The following is a 17,074-nucleotide window of genomic DNA, read 5'->3' on the forward strand; positions in this document are numbered from 1 at the left end:
TATTAATCAATGTGTTCTTTCTTTAATTTGCACTAAGCTTTTGAATTGGGGTGTTCTAGAAGTAATGGTAACTGAGCTTAGATTCTAATTTGAGAACTGGTAATAGGAAATTTATGTGCTAGAGAATAAAGTAGTAAACCTTAGCTTGCATTTAGAGGCACTTAGAAACAAATTAGTATTGTAGAAGCATTGGAACGGTATTGTGGGGCAACTAGTTGTAAGTTGATGCATCAGTTTCATACTTTAAGGATAACATTTATTTAGTCTCCTTTTCCTTTTTTCCCCTTTAAAGAATGAATTTATCCTTATATTTGGGTGAAAGACCAAGTTACAGGTATGCAAATAGGTTATTATTATTTCAGGCTTTTTCTTGTATTTATTTCCAAATTGAAGCTCTCAATTATTCAGGGGCACATTATTCCATTTATGAATTAACCATGCCCCTTGCTTTCCTTCTCTTTCCCTCCTCCCCCTCCTAATACTGCCCACCCTTTAGCCATTTTGCTGCTTGGGAGTACCTCTAGTCAGAGGGTGGGAAGGGAGAGGAGGTGAAAATTTTAATTAGTCATTTTACTACTTGTTAGTTGTCCTGGAAAAGGTTTGGTGGAAGAATTTACAAGTATTTGCCAAAATATTTTTGGATAATATATGAGTTTCTTTAATCTATTTAACCTCTCCCTTTCCCTCCTCTCTCCATTAGCATGGATAATTGAGAGTTGGCTTTTATCTGCCTGTGTTTCCTCTTTTTTCTCTCCTTTCTGATTTCTTTAATACATAAATTTCATTTTTTTGAAAAGAATTTACTTCAGTGTATAATTTTGAGCTTCTTAGGTTTTTCTATATTCTTGTTTTAATATATTATTGTTTTAGTTGGATTGGATGTTTTATTTACTTGTTGAGCTCAAAGGGTCAGTGAGTGGGGATTGGTGAGGAAGGAATAGGTCTCTCATTCTTTCCATCTCCTCTGCCCTCTTCCCCTCAGAAGTAGCAACAGGAGCCTAGTTCCAAAGATTATCTATAGCTTCATACTCCAAGCCTGGAAAAACAACTAAAGGAATGCGCCTGAACTGACTGCATTCCCTTTCTCCTCCCCTCCCCTCCCCTCCCCCCACTCAAAATAGGAGTTTAGGCCTGAAGGAATGTGGTTGAAAGGTGATGAGAAAGCTGAGAAGATTGAGCACAAAGGAGGGGGAAACAAAACGAGTGGGATATCTGTGATCTAAGAAAAGCCTTTCTTGTGGCTTGAAACATAACACATGTTTATTGTTTGGCACCAGGCCACTTATTAAGTAGTTTGATACTCTTAATTCGGTTTTTAATTATATCAGAATGTTACAGTATTAACGCCTTGGATGTCAAGGAGCTTCGGATTTTTTAATTGGACCACTCTTGCCCATGTTGTCTCTAGATTCAGGAGAAAGTGTCTATCTGGAATTTCTGCTCTCCTAATCCTTTCCCCATCACTCAGACATTCACAGGATAATGCGTCAGTTTCTGTGTGAGGATGAGGATTTCTTACTGGTGCCTTATACACCAAAGGATATGTGGGCCAAGGTAGTTTCATTAGTATAATCTTAGATTTCTCAGAAAAGGGACTAGAGCAAGGCTTCCCCTATCATACTTAGTATAAATAGAGAGACATTCTTATACTCACACTAAAGTATCTCAGTGAAGCCCTCCAGGAAGATGTTTAGTCTGTAAAATCTAGTTTAGATAACTTGTGTAACTAATGCATATTTACACTTACATCTTCATTACTAAGCAAATAGGAATTTCTGATCTAATTCTAACATGATACTTAATTTTCCACTCAAATTTGAGCATGTTTGCATGAGTAGAAATTTGGAAGATTTATAGATCTTTCTAAAAGTTGCAGTTGTGTCTTTTGCACTGCAAGTTTTGTCTTTTCAGTAGCATATGTTCATGTTCTTCAAATTATTAATCTTCCATAATTTCTGCCACTACTTAAACAATGTACCAGGTAAGTGTAGATGTCACTTAATTTGTGTGGTAAACTCTCACTAAGCAAGCTTACTAGTGATATAATAAACTGATAGCAAAATAAAAGTAAGCCAAGAATATGCTGAATAGCTTTTAGAATTTTTTCCTCTAACAATTAGCTTTTCTATCTCTTTCTTGTTTGTACCATTCTTTGTTTCAAAAGTAGCATCAACTTGGGGATTATATAATAACAAATTTGTGAGTGTTACTGAAGTTTTAGGAATTCCCCTTTCCTTGGTCTTAGGTAGGACTGTGTTAAACCATAAAGGAATTTACACATTTTCCATAGTAACCCAACTGGATTCATCGGCTCGTAGAAATTCCTTTCTGAGCTGAACTTAAATCCTTAAATTGTAAAAGTGATTTATTCCATTCAGTGAAAGTTGGTAGTAATTCAGCAGCAGTATCTAATTGGTATACATCAAAGGCAAAACCCATTTGAAAAATTTTATACTTTCTACTTATCTGTCAAATAATTTCAGTAGTATGATTACGCTGGTCGAAGGAGACATTTATTAGTTGTGTGACCTTAGGCAAGTTATTTGATGTCTCTGACTCAGTTTCCTCATCTGTAAAATGGAGGTAATAATACTACCAAATTTATAGGATTGAAGAGTTAATACATGTAATATGGTTAGAACAATCCTTTACATAAGTGCTTAATGATAACTATCATCATTACTATCATTATTATCATTATCATTTTTCCACTGCCCACTAACAAGGGCTTTTATACTCTTATCTAAATCTGAGAATGGGTGGACATACAGAGTCTTAAACTGTAAGTTAGTTTGAAGAACCTGTGGTTTCAAATGCAGAAATATTTCTGATTTAGTGAAGAGATTGATTATTTCTGAGTGACTTTAAACTTCAGCACTAATCATTAGTCAGGGTCTTTCATGGAGCCAAGTTAAGAGAAGTGATACAACTACCTTTTGATATTCCAACCTCTGGTTGGATTCTCGGAATAAAATTTGCTCAAGGAATTTAGGGTAGAGAAACTGAGAGTGGTGTTTGCTTAGAGAGAGAGTTCAATTGTCTCAATTCCTTCTTAGAGTGAAGGGTGGTATAAATAAATACAAGTAATGGTGCATTTCTTCTAGTGTCGTTAGATCTAGTCTGTTTTAAACAGGAAGGATAATAACAATATATTGTCAGTGACACATACGGTTATATATACAGCACTCTTCTGTTCTTTTCTACTTAGGCTCCCTCGTTTACTGCCTCAGTTTCTCTTGTTTGAAAGCCTTAGAACCTCTGGCCATGCAGGCAGTTGGATAATTTTCAAAAGGTTCAGTGAATTCCATCCTTAATTAGGAAAATCTGACTTTTAAAATTATAAGTGCTTTTTACTTTCTTGTGTTAATTATAAAATTAAGTTCTAAAAATTGGTTGAAATAACTAGTTTTCATTAGTGATAGCAGATTTAAGTTAATGAAACCAAGGCCGATATTTATTTAGAAGGCATAGTAAGATTTCTTGTAGTTTCAGTTATGTTCATGATAAGATTCAGATTATAGAATAAACTGTGTAAGAACCTAAGTGTGTGACATTCCTTGAATTATAATTATTCATAATTTTGATCTTGCTTGCTTAAAATAAAGCCTCTCCTATTCACTCAGGGCACTTTTTATAATTTAAAAAGTTATATATGTTTGAGCATATATGTTTGATTTGTTTTTAGTGATTGAAAACCCTTGTAGCAGCACTTTCTTTTTTGTTTAGTATGTCTGGACCTAATAGCTCTTCAGAATGGTCCATTGAAGGTCGTCGATTGGTACCACTGATGCCCCGGCTTGTTCCCCAAACCGCCTTTACTGTAACAGCTAATGCTGTTGCTAATGCAGCTATCCAGCATAATGCATCTCTTCCAGTGCCTGCAGAAACAGGAAGCAAGGAAGGTGAGTAGAAAAATATGCCTGTATTAGAGATTACTTTTCTTAGAATCTTCAAGAAAATTTCAAGGAAAGTTGTCTTATTTTTCATCTACTTTTATTCTAGCGTTTAAAGGTTATGAAACATAGTAGGAAACTCTAATTCTGAAATTAGACTGCCAGGTTTTTAGTCTTAGACAAAATTTAGGTCTCCCTTTTGTCGAAGGTGTGAATTACGTTAATCATCAAAATTGCAAAAACCTTGGAATGGATTTTTGATATCAGTGTGTCTTGTTAAAAATGAATAGAAGGCCTTAATGGATGACATTAGAAAATAAATAAGGTAACAGAAGTCATTTAGCTACTAAAAAATGATTCTGAACTGACAGCTTTAGAAAATAAAGCTGTTTCCATTTTCTGGAATCAGTGATATATGCTACTTCTTTGTTCTGGTTAATGAATGTGCTGAGTCCATTCCCTGGCAGAAGGGTTTTCTTATCATTATTTATCTAGTAATTGACACATGCTTTAAAAATCCTCCAATTCTCTAGAGGCCACCAAGAGTAATATTAAATTTGAGAGAGCATATTTGGATTGACTCAAGTAATTTAGTTTGTTGTTGCATGACAATGACCCTAAAAACAACGCATTTGTCAGGTTACTCTGGGGAATTGTCTTTACTTACCTAGCAATGGCCATGGAACAGAGTAAGATGCTCTTTTTATGCATGACAGGCTCTGTTTTAGGGTGAGAAAAGGTATATTTGGAGGAAGACAGTGTATAAACTTGGCCTCCATCGAGTTCTTCCATCTACTGGCTCTCAGGTAGAGTGGAAAGAATATAGAGTTTCCACTAGTCAAATCCATGTTTGAATCTTAATTTGTCATTTCCTAGCTGTATGACCTCCAGCAAGTTTGAGCTTCTGTGAGCCTTGGGTTCCTCATCTTTAAAATGAGAATGCGATATTGTGAGAATTAGTGAAGATGTATGGAAAGGATTTAGTGTGCGGTACTCAATAAATGGTGCCTATAACCTATTCTTACTGTTGTTTAGCTGTATCCCTTCGTTGAATGATAGGTTGAAATATGATGTTGTCATTATTTTAGTTGAGTTGTGCTGCTTGGATGGCAATGACTAGTGAGTTGATTTATAGAAAAGAACGTTACCTTGATTGTTCCCTAGTGGCCACGTTGGAAATTGCTAAGGTTAGGGGAAAATTATCCACCCATATCATTGGTGCTGCTATTAGTATTAAAAGGGAATACAAGTAAGTGCCTGTTGTCCGACTCCTGCCATGAGTGAAAATTATTTTCATTTTTTCTCAGTATAATTTTAAACTTTATTTCTTTGTAACTGTGTTTTTCTCCGTCGGCAATGTCACCTGTAGACAAGCTGTTAAATACTTGGGAAAAATCTATTTAAGTGATAATTTTCAGGAAAGGTTATTGATGCCTTTTAATCTGTGGACCTAATACCTAGTACTGGCCTCTGACTTCTGATCACATGAAAATGTTAAAATTGGCCTGCAATAAAAATAATTTTTTTGTATGCCTGGACAGTTTTGGTGAAAGTTAACAGCAAACTTTTTTATCGTTCCTTCAGTAGTGGTTTGCTATTCCTACACAAGTACCACGTCAACCCCAACCTCTACCCCTGTTCCAAGTGGCAGCATAGCAACGGTTAAGTCTCCAAGACCTGCCAGTCCTGCCTCCAATGTAGTTGTCTTGCCAAGTGGAAGTACTGTTTATGTCAAAAGTAAGTGATACTCTCAGTGTTATCAGGGCCGTCTTGGCTAAATGCTGCAGTCTAGGCTCTGATTAGACCTGCCTTCCTGGATTAAATCATTGGTCCACTAGCTGTTAGTAGGTTAGTTTTTGAAGATTTTAAAGGATTCCTTTCTTTACATATGACTAGGTATATATTGCTTTTTTAGTCAGTTCTGGGGTTTGAGAAGTGACTTCATTTTCGTTCTCTGTGGGTAATCTGCCTTTGAACTGTGCTATCCTTAAGAATTCACTTTTTTGATTGTCATGAAATAGAAATGTTGTGAATAGAAACTGAAGGAATGTGCTTATGTAATTTATTCAATATTTCTCCTATAATTGTTGTAGTATTTTCTTAGATTATTTTATATAATGTATTATCCAGCTGTTATATTCAGTGAAACATTCTAGAGAGCCTATCTTTATTTCTAATTGACTGTAATTTTTGAAGTTTCTTTTGTTTGTAGTTTTTAATTCCTTGATTCTACCCTATGAAACAGTTTGGTGTCCTGTTCATTTTTTTTTCATTTTTTTGTTTTTAATTTCTGTTAAGACAATGTTGCTTTATATATATATTTTTTAATTTATAAAGAAAAGGGGCCGGGCACGGTGGCTCACGCCTGTAATCCTAGCACTTTGGGAGGCCGAGGTGGCGAATCATCTGAGGTCAGGAGTTTAAGACCAGCCTGGCCAACCTGGCGAAACCCCGTCTCTACTAAAAATACAACAACAACAACAAATTAGCTGGGCGTGGTGACACATGCCTGTAGTCCTAGCTACTCGGGAGGCTGAGACAGGAAAATTGCTTGAACCCGGGAGGCAGAGGTTGCAGTGAGCTGAGCTTGTGCCACTGCACTCCACCCTGGGCGACAGAGCAAGACTCTGTCTCAAAAAAAAGAAAAAAAAAAAGAAAAGTGGTTGATTTGGCTCACGATTCTGCTGGTTGGAAAGTCCAAGTTTGGGTGAGGATCTTATGCTGCTTCAACTCATGGCAGAAAGTGGAAAGAGAGCAGGTGTATGCAGAGAGATCCCATGGTGAGAGAGGAAGTGAGAGACAGAAACTGAGGAAGCCAGAATCTTTTTAAATTTTATTTTTTGCTTTGTTTTTCCTATCAACTGGAGGTGATTAATATTTGATTTTCATTTTTCTCAATATAGTTATAAACTTGATTTCTTTGTAACTTAGAGGTAAAGTTTGCTGTTTTAGACAGGAACAATTCTAGGTCTTTGTCGGCCCTGTTTAAGAGTTAAAAAATTGAAGGTGTAGGGGTTATATTTTATTACTAATTTCATGAATCATGCTATATAATTGTTTATGTCTGCTCTGCAGAGATTTTCTATGTTAAGTTGCTATGTTTCATGTTTCTCACTTGGTTTTTAAAAAGTCTACAAAAACAGTTGAGGCTTTAGTTCATAAAGAAAAAATTGCAGAATCTAGGACTATTAATTAAATTTTTGTCTGATTTCTGTGGATTTAGCCAAGGTGGTCTTTTAAAATAACTGTAAAGACCTACTTTTTGATCATTTTTAAAACACTAGGCTGGAGCCGGGCTCAGTGGCTCACGCCTGTAATCCCAGCACTTTGGGAGGCTGAGGTGGGTGGATCAGTTAAGGTCAGGTGTTTGAGACCAACCTGGCCAACATGGTGAAACTCTGTCTCTACTAAAAATACAAAAACTAGTCAAGTGTGGTGGTGGGCGCCTGTAATCCCAGCTATTTGGGAGGCTGAGACAGGAGAATCACTTGAACCTGGGAGTCAGAGGTTGCAGTGAGCTGAGATTGTGCCTGGGCAACAGAGTGAGCCTCCATCTTAAAAGAAAAGAAAAGAAAAGAAAAGAAAACACAACACTAGGCCAGGCATGGTGGCTCATGCCTGTAATCCCAGCACTTTGGGAGGCCGAGGCGAGTAGATCACCTGAGGTTAGGAGTTTGAGACCAGCCTTGCAAACATGGTGAAACCTCGTCTCTACTAAAAATACAAAAAAATTAGCCAGGTGTGGTGGCGGGCGCGTGTAATCCAGCTACTTAGGATGCTGAGGCAGGAGAATGACTTGAATCTGGGAGACAGAGGTTGTGGTGAGCCAAGATCGCGCCACTGCACTCCAGCCTAGGCAACAGTGTGAGACTCCGTCTCATAAATAAATAAATAAATAAATAAGTAAAATACTGAAAGTGCATCTCAAACATGAAGAAACTATTTCACATAATATGTAGTTTTAAGTAACAGGAAGATTATTGCTTTATGCTCAGAAGTCATACCAACAACATTAGTTTGGGATATAATTGTTTATTTACCTAACTTTGTATGTGCAAGGCACTATACTGGGGAAACAAACCAATAAGACTTAGTCATTACCCTCTGGGAGCCCTTTACTAATGGGAGATATGTAGACAATCACATTGCCATCTGGTAAGTGGTACAGCTTAGGAGAGAGGTGGATTAGCTTTGCTTAGAGGAATAAGGGAAAGCTTCACTAAGGAGATGGCTTGTAGGATGATGATTGCAGAATGATGAAGAGGTCATTGATGGTAGGTGGTGTTCCCCAAGGAACAATGTATATGGATACTCAGAGATGGATAGAATGTGGTTAAGGTGGCTTTGGGGAATGGTGAGCAGTTCAGAATCCCAAGATTATAGGGGTACATGGGGTTGGATGTAACAGGTATTGTGTTCTTGGAAAGATATGGAGTCTTGAATGATATGGTAATGATTTTGTGCCTCATCTTGTAGGGAGATAAAAACTACTAAAGGATTTTAGGCAGTGCATACGCATGATTAGATGTGAAATTTTGCAACCCGTAGTAGGATTGAGGGTAGATAGAAGTGGACAGACTGGAAGCATGGACATCTTTTAGGTGATTGTTGCTAAGATACTGGCAGGAGATAAGAAGGCCTGACATGGCCATAGGTTTAAAGAAAGGAGGGAAGGCCAGGCACGGTGGCTCACACCTGTAATCCCAGCACTTTGGGAGGCCAAGGCGGGAGGATCACCTGAGGTCAGGAGTTCAAGACCAGCCTGGGCCAACATGGTGAAACCCTGTCTCTGCTGAAAATATAAAAATTAGCTGACTGTGGTGGCGGGCATATGTAATCCCAGCTACTTGGGAGGCTGAGGCAGGAGAATCGCTTGAACCTGGGAGGCAGAGGTTGCAGTGAGCTAAGATCACACCACTACACTCCAGCCTGGGTGACAGAGTGAGACTTTGTCTTAAAAGAAAGGAGGGAAGGCATTCAGAGACCACTTCTCTGAGGGAGGATTGATAGAACTTATTGGCTAATGGTGTAAGACAGAGAGAGGACAAGGATGATATAAAGATTTTAAAAATAAAGTGTAAAATGCAAGATTTGTTTGGTATACATATAGCAGTATTGTCATTGCCCTTCAGGTGTAAGCTGTTCAGATGAAGATGAAAAACCCAGAAAACGAAGACGAACAAACTCTTCCAGCTCCTCTCCTGTTGTTCTAAAGGAAGTTCCAAAGGCCGTTGTTCCAGTCTCAAAGACGATCACTGTGCCTGTGAGTGGTAGTCCCAAGATGAGCAACATCATGCAGAGCATTGCCAACTCCTTACCACCCCACATGTCTCCTGTGAAAATAACCTTCACTAAACCGTCAACACAGACAACAAACACAACAACACAGAAGGTATGTGGTGGAGGGAGTCTCTGCCTGCCAATTGTTTCTTTCAGACAGTATGATTCAGATTTAATAAACATGCACTGAGTGCTTACTATGTGCTTGGCATTATGCTGGGGATGTTCACATCTTTTACTTTGTTTAATTCTCCAGATAAGGCTTTGGGATAGGTATTATTATTTCACTTTTGCAGATGAGGCTTTGCGATGTTAAATGACTTGCCTAATATGACACAGTTAGCCGAATCTCTTCTAAGAATTGTGCTCTATTTTATAGTTGTAATCCTATTTGGAAAAAATTTAAAGTAGAAAAAAAATTTTAACCTATATTGTATGACCTTCCCTGTAGCAACTCAGATTTTAATTTGCCAAAGTAGTAAAGTTGTCAGGTGTTTCATAGAAGAAAGGAAGGATATAATTAAGTGAGTAACTTCTATTATCTTTTTTTTGAATTCTTTGTATGCTGTTATTAATTCATTCCTAAACTCTAAATATGTTGAAGTCATTAGTATTTTGTCAGTTTCATGTTTTTAGACCCCTCTGTCTTCCCACACTGATCTGGATGGACCATAATGGCTCTCTAGGCTTGTTGCACACCTATATTTCTGGGATCTCTCTTTAACCATCATTCTGATCTTCTTTGTTAGTTTCTTTGCTCATTTTGCTAGAGCATATCCTCTAGTAGCTACCTGGTGTATGGGTGGATGGAAAGTAAATTTTTGGGGACCTTGCATAGTAGACTGCAAAGTTCTTTATTCTACCTTCCCACTTTTTTTATGGTTTAACTAGGAAAAGTATTCTAGGTTGGAAGTCATTTTCCCTGTTAATTTTTGAAGGTGTTGTTGTTCTGTTGGCTTCCGGCTTCCATTATTGATTTTGGAAAGTCTAGTACCATTCTAATTTCAGATACTGTTTTTCTCTTTACCAACTTTCAGTAACTTTCAGAATTCTGAAATTTCAAGGTAATGTTCCTTGGTGTGGGTCTTTATTTCATCCGTTAGGTTGTATACTCAGTGGGCCCTTTTATTCTGAATATTTATGTCCTTCAATTCTGATACATTTCTTGAGTTATTTATTTGATTTGTCTCTGTTTTCTCTTTTTGGATCACCTGTTATTTGCCTATTGAACTGCCTGGATTGATCCATTTATCTTTCTTATTTCCATTTTCCATTTGTTTGCATTGTTTTCCTACTCTAATATAATGGAAAAAGCCTGTATTTTGGAATTGGGCTTCTTGGATTCAGATCCCAGCTTTTGCCACTTACTAGCTGCGTGACTGTGGGAAAACTAAGCTCTCTATCCGAGTTTTCTCATCTATAAAACAGAGAAAACAATGTATTTATTTTATAGGATTTGTGGGTGTAAATACATGAAATAATATATGAAAAATTGTTACAGCCTTGCACGTAGTAAATGTTCAGTATTTTTATTTTCTTTATCATTTAATTTTATTTTTCATTACGTTTATAGAGTTTTTCATTTTTGCTCTCGTACTTTAAATTTCTAGTAACTCTTTTTCTCTCAAAGTTCCTTTAAAAAAAAAAGCATCCTACTCTTTCATAGAAGCATTGTATTCTCTTACCTAATGAGATTCATGACAATTTTTTTAATGTTTTCTTCTTTCATGTTCTCTCTGTAAGTTCCTTTTATCTATTTGTTTTGATCTCTTTTATTTAGTTTTCTTAAGTGTCTGACTGTCTGCTTACGAATGAAAATAGGCACTAAAAAGGTGACAGAAAACTGTGTGTATGGGTGGGACGTGCTGACTGGTGACTTTCATCGTAAATTGACCTAGCTGGACTATTTTGTTCAGGAACATCCATTACCTGTTTACCTCCACCATTTGTCACTGTCTTTAGGGCTTTTGTTTGGACTGGTAGGATTGTTCAGAAATATCCCAGTCTCCTGCCTTGAGTAATATAACCCTGGGTGGCAGTGTTTTGTTTGGGGGTTAAATAGAGGGAAAGGGCTGGGTGGGCTCACCATTCATGATATATATACTTCACTTATCTCCTCTGTTTTTAGCATAGTACCTGGCCCCCCAGATGTGCCTGATGTCATTAGATTTCTTTGTCAATCTCCCTCATGACAGTAAATTCTTAGCCTTCCCTTAGGATGGGGGAGAATAGCTAGGGATCTAAATGGTTCTGAAACAGATTTTCAACTAATTTTCCTCTCTTTAGTTGCATGTTTATCCCCACTTCAGAAGTATCTGGTGTTCTCAATTCCTGAGTCTTTCTGGGGCTCACAAATGCAGATTGCCTTATTTTTTGTTACTGTTTACTGCCTTAGGTTTTTACTTTCTTAGATATGCTTAATCCATTCTTATTTGTCTGTTTTTCAGTTTCCAAACTTTATAGCTGTTGTCTCCTTTTTGTTTTGACCTTACAGGTTTATGTGCCTTTTCCCTTTTAAAAAAAAATCCCTTCATGCTGTTTTAGAGGGATTTTGGGGAAGGAGTGGAGGTAAATTCTGTGTTCAGTGTATGGTCTTTCAACCTTTGAATCTTTACTCCTGTGATAACTTCCCCTTAAAGAACCTCCTCGAGTTTCCTGCAAAAATGTCATTATATAATATATTAAAAATTATCATTATTACTAACTAGAAGTGATAATGAGCTGATCTGTGGGATGTAATTCTATTTTCAGTCTGAAGATGAGAGATTATGGTATGGTATTAGAATCAAACAAAAACTTCGAGAGTCAAGAGTCCTGGGTTAGAACCCTAGCTCTTCTAGTATGACCTAAATAAATTAGTCTTTCTAAATCTGTTCACTCATTTATGAGATGAGAATGATGTCATCTTAGGACATTATTGCAAGGATTAAATGAGATTGGATATTTAAAGAGCAACATAAGGTATGTATTCAACAATTGTTAGTTCCTTCCCTTGCAGGCATTTTATGGAATGTAGAGTTTTGTTTATTTACACTGTTGATTAATGAGCTGTTCCAAATAAATGAATTCATCAGTTCACTGAAGCATATCTCTTCATATATAGAAATTAACTATTTTTGATGACTTCTTAAGTTTTATACTGAGGATAATTTTTACATTTTTATTTGATGACTCCAAGATAATCTTTCTCAATGTCACTTTTTATATGCTATTATAGTTATTGCTTTCTAAGCTGGCCCTATATTAGGTGGCATCAGTCTGCTGTGCCCTGAATTTTTAAGTCTACTTACTGTAATGCTTTTACTGCCTTTGTTGCTGGATCTTATTTTCTCAGTAATTCTTCTCTCTTACCTGTTTCTTGTCTAGTCTTCTAATTTAGTATTTGAGAAATAGTAAAGCAAAGCTGTAGCTAAGAGTACCTACCTTCCATCCATATCCTTCTATTCCTGGACTCTGTTTTATTGTTATTCATTATACTTAAAACTAGTTGATATTATATTACAAAGTTGTTTATCTTCTATTTCTCCCAGGGACTATAAGCTGCTAAGGGTAGAGACTTGTCTTATTCTTCAATGTATTCCCTAGTATTTAGAATAGTACCTGGCATGTAGTAAGTGCTAATTAATATTTGTTGAATGAGTAAATTAATTAATGAACGAATAGATGTATCTGGTTCCAATACTGGCTTAGCTACCTCCCTTGAGCCTGTTTCTTTATAAAATAAAGATGATCATAGGCCGGGTGTGGTGGCTCACACCTGTAATCCCAGCACTTTGGGAGGCTGAGGCAGGTGGATCACCTGAGGGTAGGGGCTCTGAGACCAGCCTGATTAACATGCAGAAACTCTGTCCCTACTAAAAATACAAAATTAGCTGGGCGTGGTGGCACATGCTACTCGGGAGGCTGAGGCAGGAGAATCGCTTGAACCTGGAAGACAGAGGTTGCAGTGAGCCGAGATTGTGCCATTGCATTCCAGCGTGGGCAACAGGAGCTAAACTCCGTCTCAAAAAAAAAAAAAACTTAACATAATACATACAGTGAGTGCTCAGTAAATGTCACCTAACACTATTAACTTTTCAGTCTTCTTTGGTAGACTTAGCTAAAAATACGTGTAGTAGATGAAGACTCAGTGAAGTTTGTGAACTTTTTTTAAGTTCATTGACTTTATCATATATTTATTTTTATTTTTTTCTTCTGAATTTTCAATTGAGAATGGATAGTTGAGGTTTTCAGACTTGTGATGTTTAAAAGAGGGCATATTTATCTCCCAAGTTATATATGAGCCATACCATGAGAGTTCAGGTTCAGAACCTTAGATTTGGCTTACTACGGTTAAAAAAAACAAATGTTTAAAATAAATTAAATTAAAAATAAGACTCATTCATTCCACAAATATTTATTGAGCACCTACTATGTTCCAGATGTAAAACTGTGCTCTTTTACTTCTTGTGTACTCAATGCCATTACTTTTATCATTTTGTGGACAAGCTGATACGGGTAGGACTAAAAAATGTTCTTGGAGTTTTATGTTTTTCTTTTGCTTGGGTAATTGGATTTTTCTGAAATCTATCCAAGGCTGTTGCCATTATTGCATTCAGTTTGGATTTGTCACAAATCCTATATAAGGCAACTTAGGAATTATTGTAGGTGAAGTGATTTTTATATTAAGTATAATTATTTATGAATTTGTGAACTTTATTCAAATTCAAATAGGTAATATATTTTCAGGGTAGACACATTTCCACCTGTGTTAATGTGGTGCCTTCATTTTAAATATAACATTGATACAGCACTTATATATCAGAGCAGCAGAATTTAGCTTTATGCCTTCATGTGCTTGATTGATATTTTTCATTTTGTCCTTAGGGTGCAAGTCCCAGCACTCTTAAGGAGTTTTTGTGAGTGCTAGAAGGTCAGTAATTTGAATTATGGCCTGAATAAACACTGTTTGGTTCACTTGGTTTTAAACTCCTATACTTCCCCCTGTTGTAATGAGTAACTTTAAAGTACAAGTAGGTTTCCTCCAAGGTGGATCTCTAATGAAGGATAACTTCTTTTCAGATCAGAAATCATCTTGCAGGCTGAAATCTCAAAATAGATTTTATCATTTGTATCTGTAACCTAAAATATGCTCTTAAAGACTCTAGATTCATTTTTCTGAGGTTTTGTCTTAATGTTAAAGCCTACATGTATATTCTAATTCTGAAATTGCAAATATTTGGTACAAGTGTGAAAGCTTCCCTTGCCCTTGCCCATGACAGACATTGCTAATTAACTGTGGCATACTTTCCTGCTAAGCCTTGGTGAATTCTTATCTGGGCCTCAGAGTCCTTATAAGCATTGTGCTCCAGGAAGCTACTACAATTAGTTCAGAACTGGCAAAAGTGAACCCTAATTGCCATTACTAGTCTAATGGTTTGGCTGTGGCAGCAGCTGTGAATTCTTTGGATTCTCAGAGGTATCAGAATTTGGGAAAAAAAAATAAGAAAACTTTTAAGTGAAACAAAGTATATTGAAATACATTTTCAGATTGATTTGATGTATAATGCCTTTACTGATACCCTTTTCACATTTATTAAGTAGTAGTAATAAGCTGCTAATAAGTACCATTTGTTGACTGCCAAATATTGACAACCTGCTATGTGCCTAGCACTATGTCGGATGCTTAACATCATTATATCGTTTAATCCTTGTAATGACTTTGCAAGGTAGGTATTATTATCCCCATTTTATAGATGAAAATTGGAGCCCAGAGATTCCAACATGTCTAGGGGCCTGCCATTTTTAAGTGGCAGAGGCAGGATCTAAGTGCAGGTTCATTTAAGCTTGTGGTCTTTTTGCCATATTGGTCTACTTCTCAGTTTGTATCATGGTTGATTGTTGTTTTCTAATAATGCTATATAGGTGTTTGGTGATCAAGTCTATCTATAAATATGTGGGTGACTCTATATAGGTGTTTGCTGATCTTATGTATCTTTCTTGATGCCTCAAATAATTAACTAACAAACTCCTTAAAGTAATGGACAAGTACCTATATCTTGTAATTCTCTGTAACACTGGATAAGTACTCATATCTGGTAATTCTCTGTAACACTCAAAGTATATAATAACAATGTTATGGTCAGAGCTTCTTTGAGATGTAGGTCCTGAGTACAGATATATTCAGTAAATTTTGACTGACTAACTTCTGGCCTTCTTTAGAAGTGATATAAAAATGAAAAAGAATTTTCCCTTAAATTCTTTAGATTTTTCAAAACAGTTTTTCTTTTCTAGATAGGTACAAATAATTTCATTTAAAGAAGAAGGAGATAATCTGCTCTGTTTTGGGTTTTACTATACCACGCCAGAATAAAAATGTGATACTACAGACTTCTAAATAATTTTTGTGTTCTCATTTGTAAAATGGGGATAATAATAGTACACATATCATAGAATTGTTGGGAGATTTAAATAAGCCAATACATATTAGCCCTAGGAGCTATTCTTGATTCTGTTCTTTTCCTTATCCCTGCCATTTCCATTCATCAACAAATCCTATTCTCTCTACTTTTCAAAATAATCTGACTCTGATCACTTCTCTTTGTTTCTGCTACTAACACTCCAGTGCAGGCAGCCTCTATCATTTTTTGCTTGGTCTGATGCAATAGTTTAACTGGTCTCACTGCTTCCCCTCTTGCCTATTATCATATAGCAGCTAGAGCGATCTTTTAAAATATACATCAAATTTTGTTTTTCTTCCTACTTAAAATCTTCCTGTGGCTTTCTATTATACTTAGTATAAAAATCTAAATTCTGCATTTGATGTAGCCTCTGCTTACTTTTCCAACTCCTCTTTGCCCTATGTGCTTTTTGCTACACTACTTTCTTTTCTGTTTTTAAATTTATCAAGCTGCTTCTGACTGTAGGTCCTTTCCTTCATACTATTCTCTCTGTCTGGAATGATTTGTCGCTAAATCATCTACAGTTTTCTAGTTATACTGGCAAAACCTTGACATCTCTTTCCTGCCTCTCTTTTTCTCCATTCTTCATATCAACATACAAGCAAATCCTGTTGGCTTTACCTTTGCAGTGTATTCAGAATCTGTTCACTTTTTACCTCTTCCACCACAAATACTTTGGTTACCATCATCCCTGCCTGGTTTATTACAGGAGCTTCTTAATTTGTCTCCCTGTTTCAAACTTCATTGCCCTACTGTACTTTTTACCTAACAGGTAGAGTAATGATTTTTTTTTAACTGGACTTTATTTTTTAAAACAGTTTTAGGTTTACAGAAAAATTGAGAAGATAGTACAGAGAGTTCTCATATACTCTGCACCCAGTTTTCTCATTCTTTTTGTTTTTTACCAACTTCCTGAGAAGTCTCCTTTATTCTGAACATTTTACATTGGTGTGATACATTGTTACAGCTAATGAACAGTATTAAAGCATTAATGTTAATTAAGTCCATGGTTTATTCATATTTCCTTGGTTTTTACCTATTGTCTTTTTCTGTTCCAGGATACCATATTATATTTAGTTGTTATTTCTCCTTAGGCTCCTCCTGATTCCTCTTTACTGTGCAAGTTTCTCAGACTTTCCTTTTTTTTGATGACCTTGACAGTTTTGAGGAGTACTGGTCAAGTATCTTGTAGATACCCCAACTGTTAGAATTTGTCTGATGTTCTTCTCATGATTAGACTACGATTATGGGTTTTTGGACAGAAGACCTCAGAGAGAAAGTACCTTTTTCGTCACATCATATAAAGGGTATATACTGTCAACGTGCTCTTACATGGTTTAGTCTTTCATTACTTCTCTGCAGTTGTCTACTACTAATTTGTACCCTGTACATTTCTATCCCATTCACTAGATCTTTGAAGTTTGTTGAACATACCAAGCTTGCTTCTGCTTTAGGGCCTTT

The 17,074-nt window shown here is 36.3% G+C and overlaps 1 protein-coding gene across 13 annotated transcripts in view; it reads left to right on the forward strand.

Moving 5' to 3' along the window:
• Nucleotides 1–17,074, forward strand: part of EMSY (EMSY transcriptional repressor, BRCA2 interacting) — a 108,267-nt gene that overhangs the window by 10,964 nt on the left and 80,229 nt on the right. For 6 of the 13 annotated variants that reach the window (XM_032166971.2, XM_032166966.2, XM_032166972.2 and 3 more), the window contains exons 5-8: nt 293–334; nt 3,727–3,902; nt 5,478–5,630; nt 9,026–9,285. In XM_032166971.2, the coding sequence (XP_032022862.1) occupies nt 293–334; nt 3,727–3,902; nt 5,478–5,630; nt 9,026–9,285 (631 nt within the window). The remainder of the gene's footprint in view (nt 1–292; nt 335–3,726; nt 3,903–5,477; nt 5,631–9,025; nt 9,286–17,074) is intronic. The other 7 variants (XM_032166973.2, XM_032166976.2, XM_032166968.2 and 4 more) reach the window with 5 other exon arrangements.

Source organism: Hylobates moloch, unplaced genomic scaffold, assembly GCF_009828535.3.
Source record: "Hylobates moloch isolate HMO894 unplaced genomic scaffold, HMol_V3 SCAFFOLD_11, whole genome shotgun sequence".
NCBI classification, from domain to species: Eukaryota; Metazoa; Chordata; class Mammalia; order Primates; family Hylobatidae; genus Hylobates; species Hylobates moloch.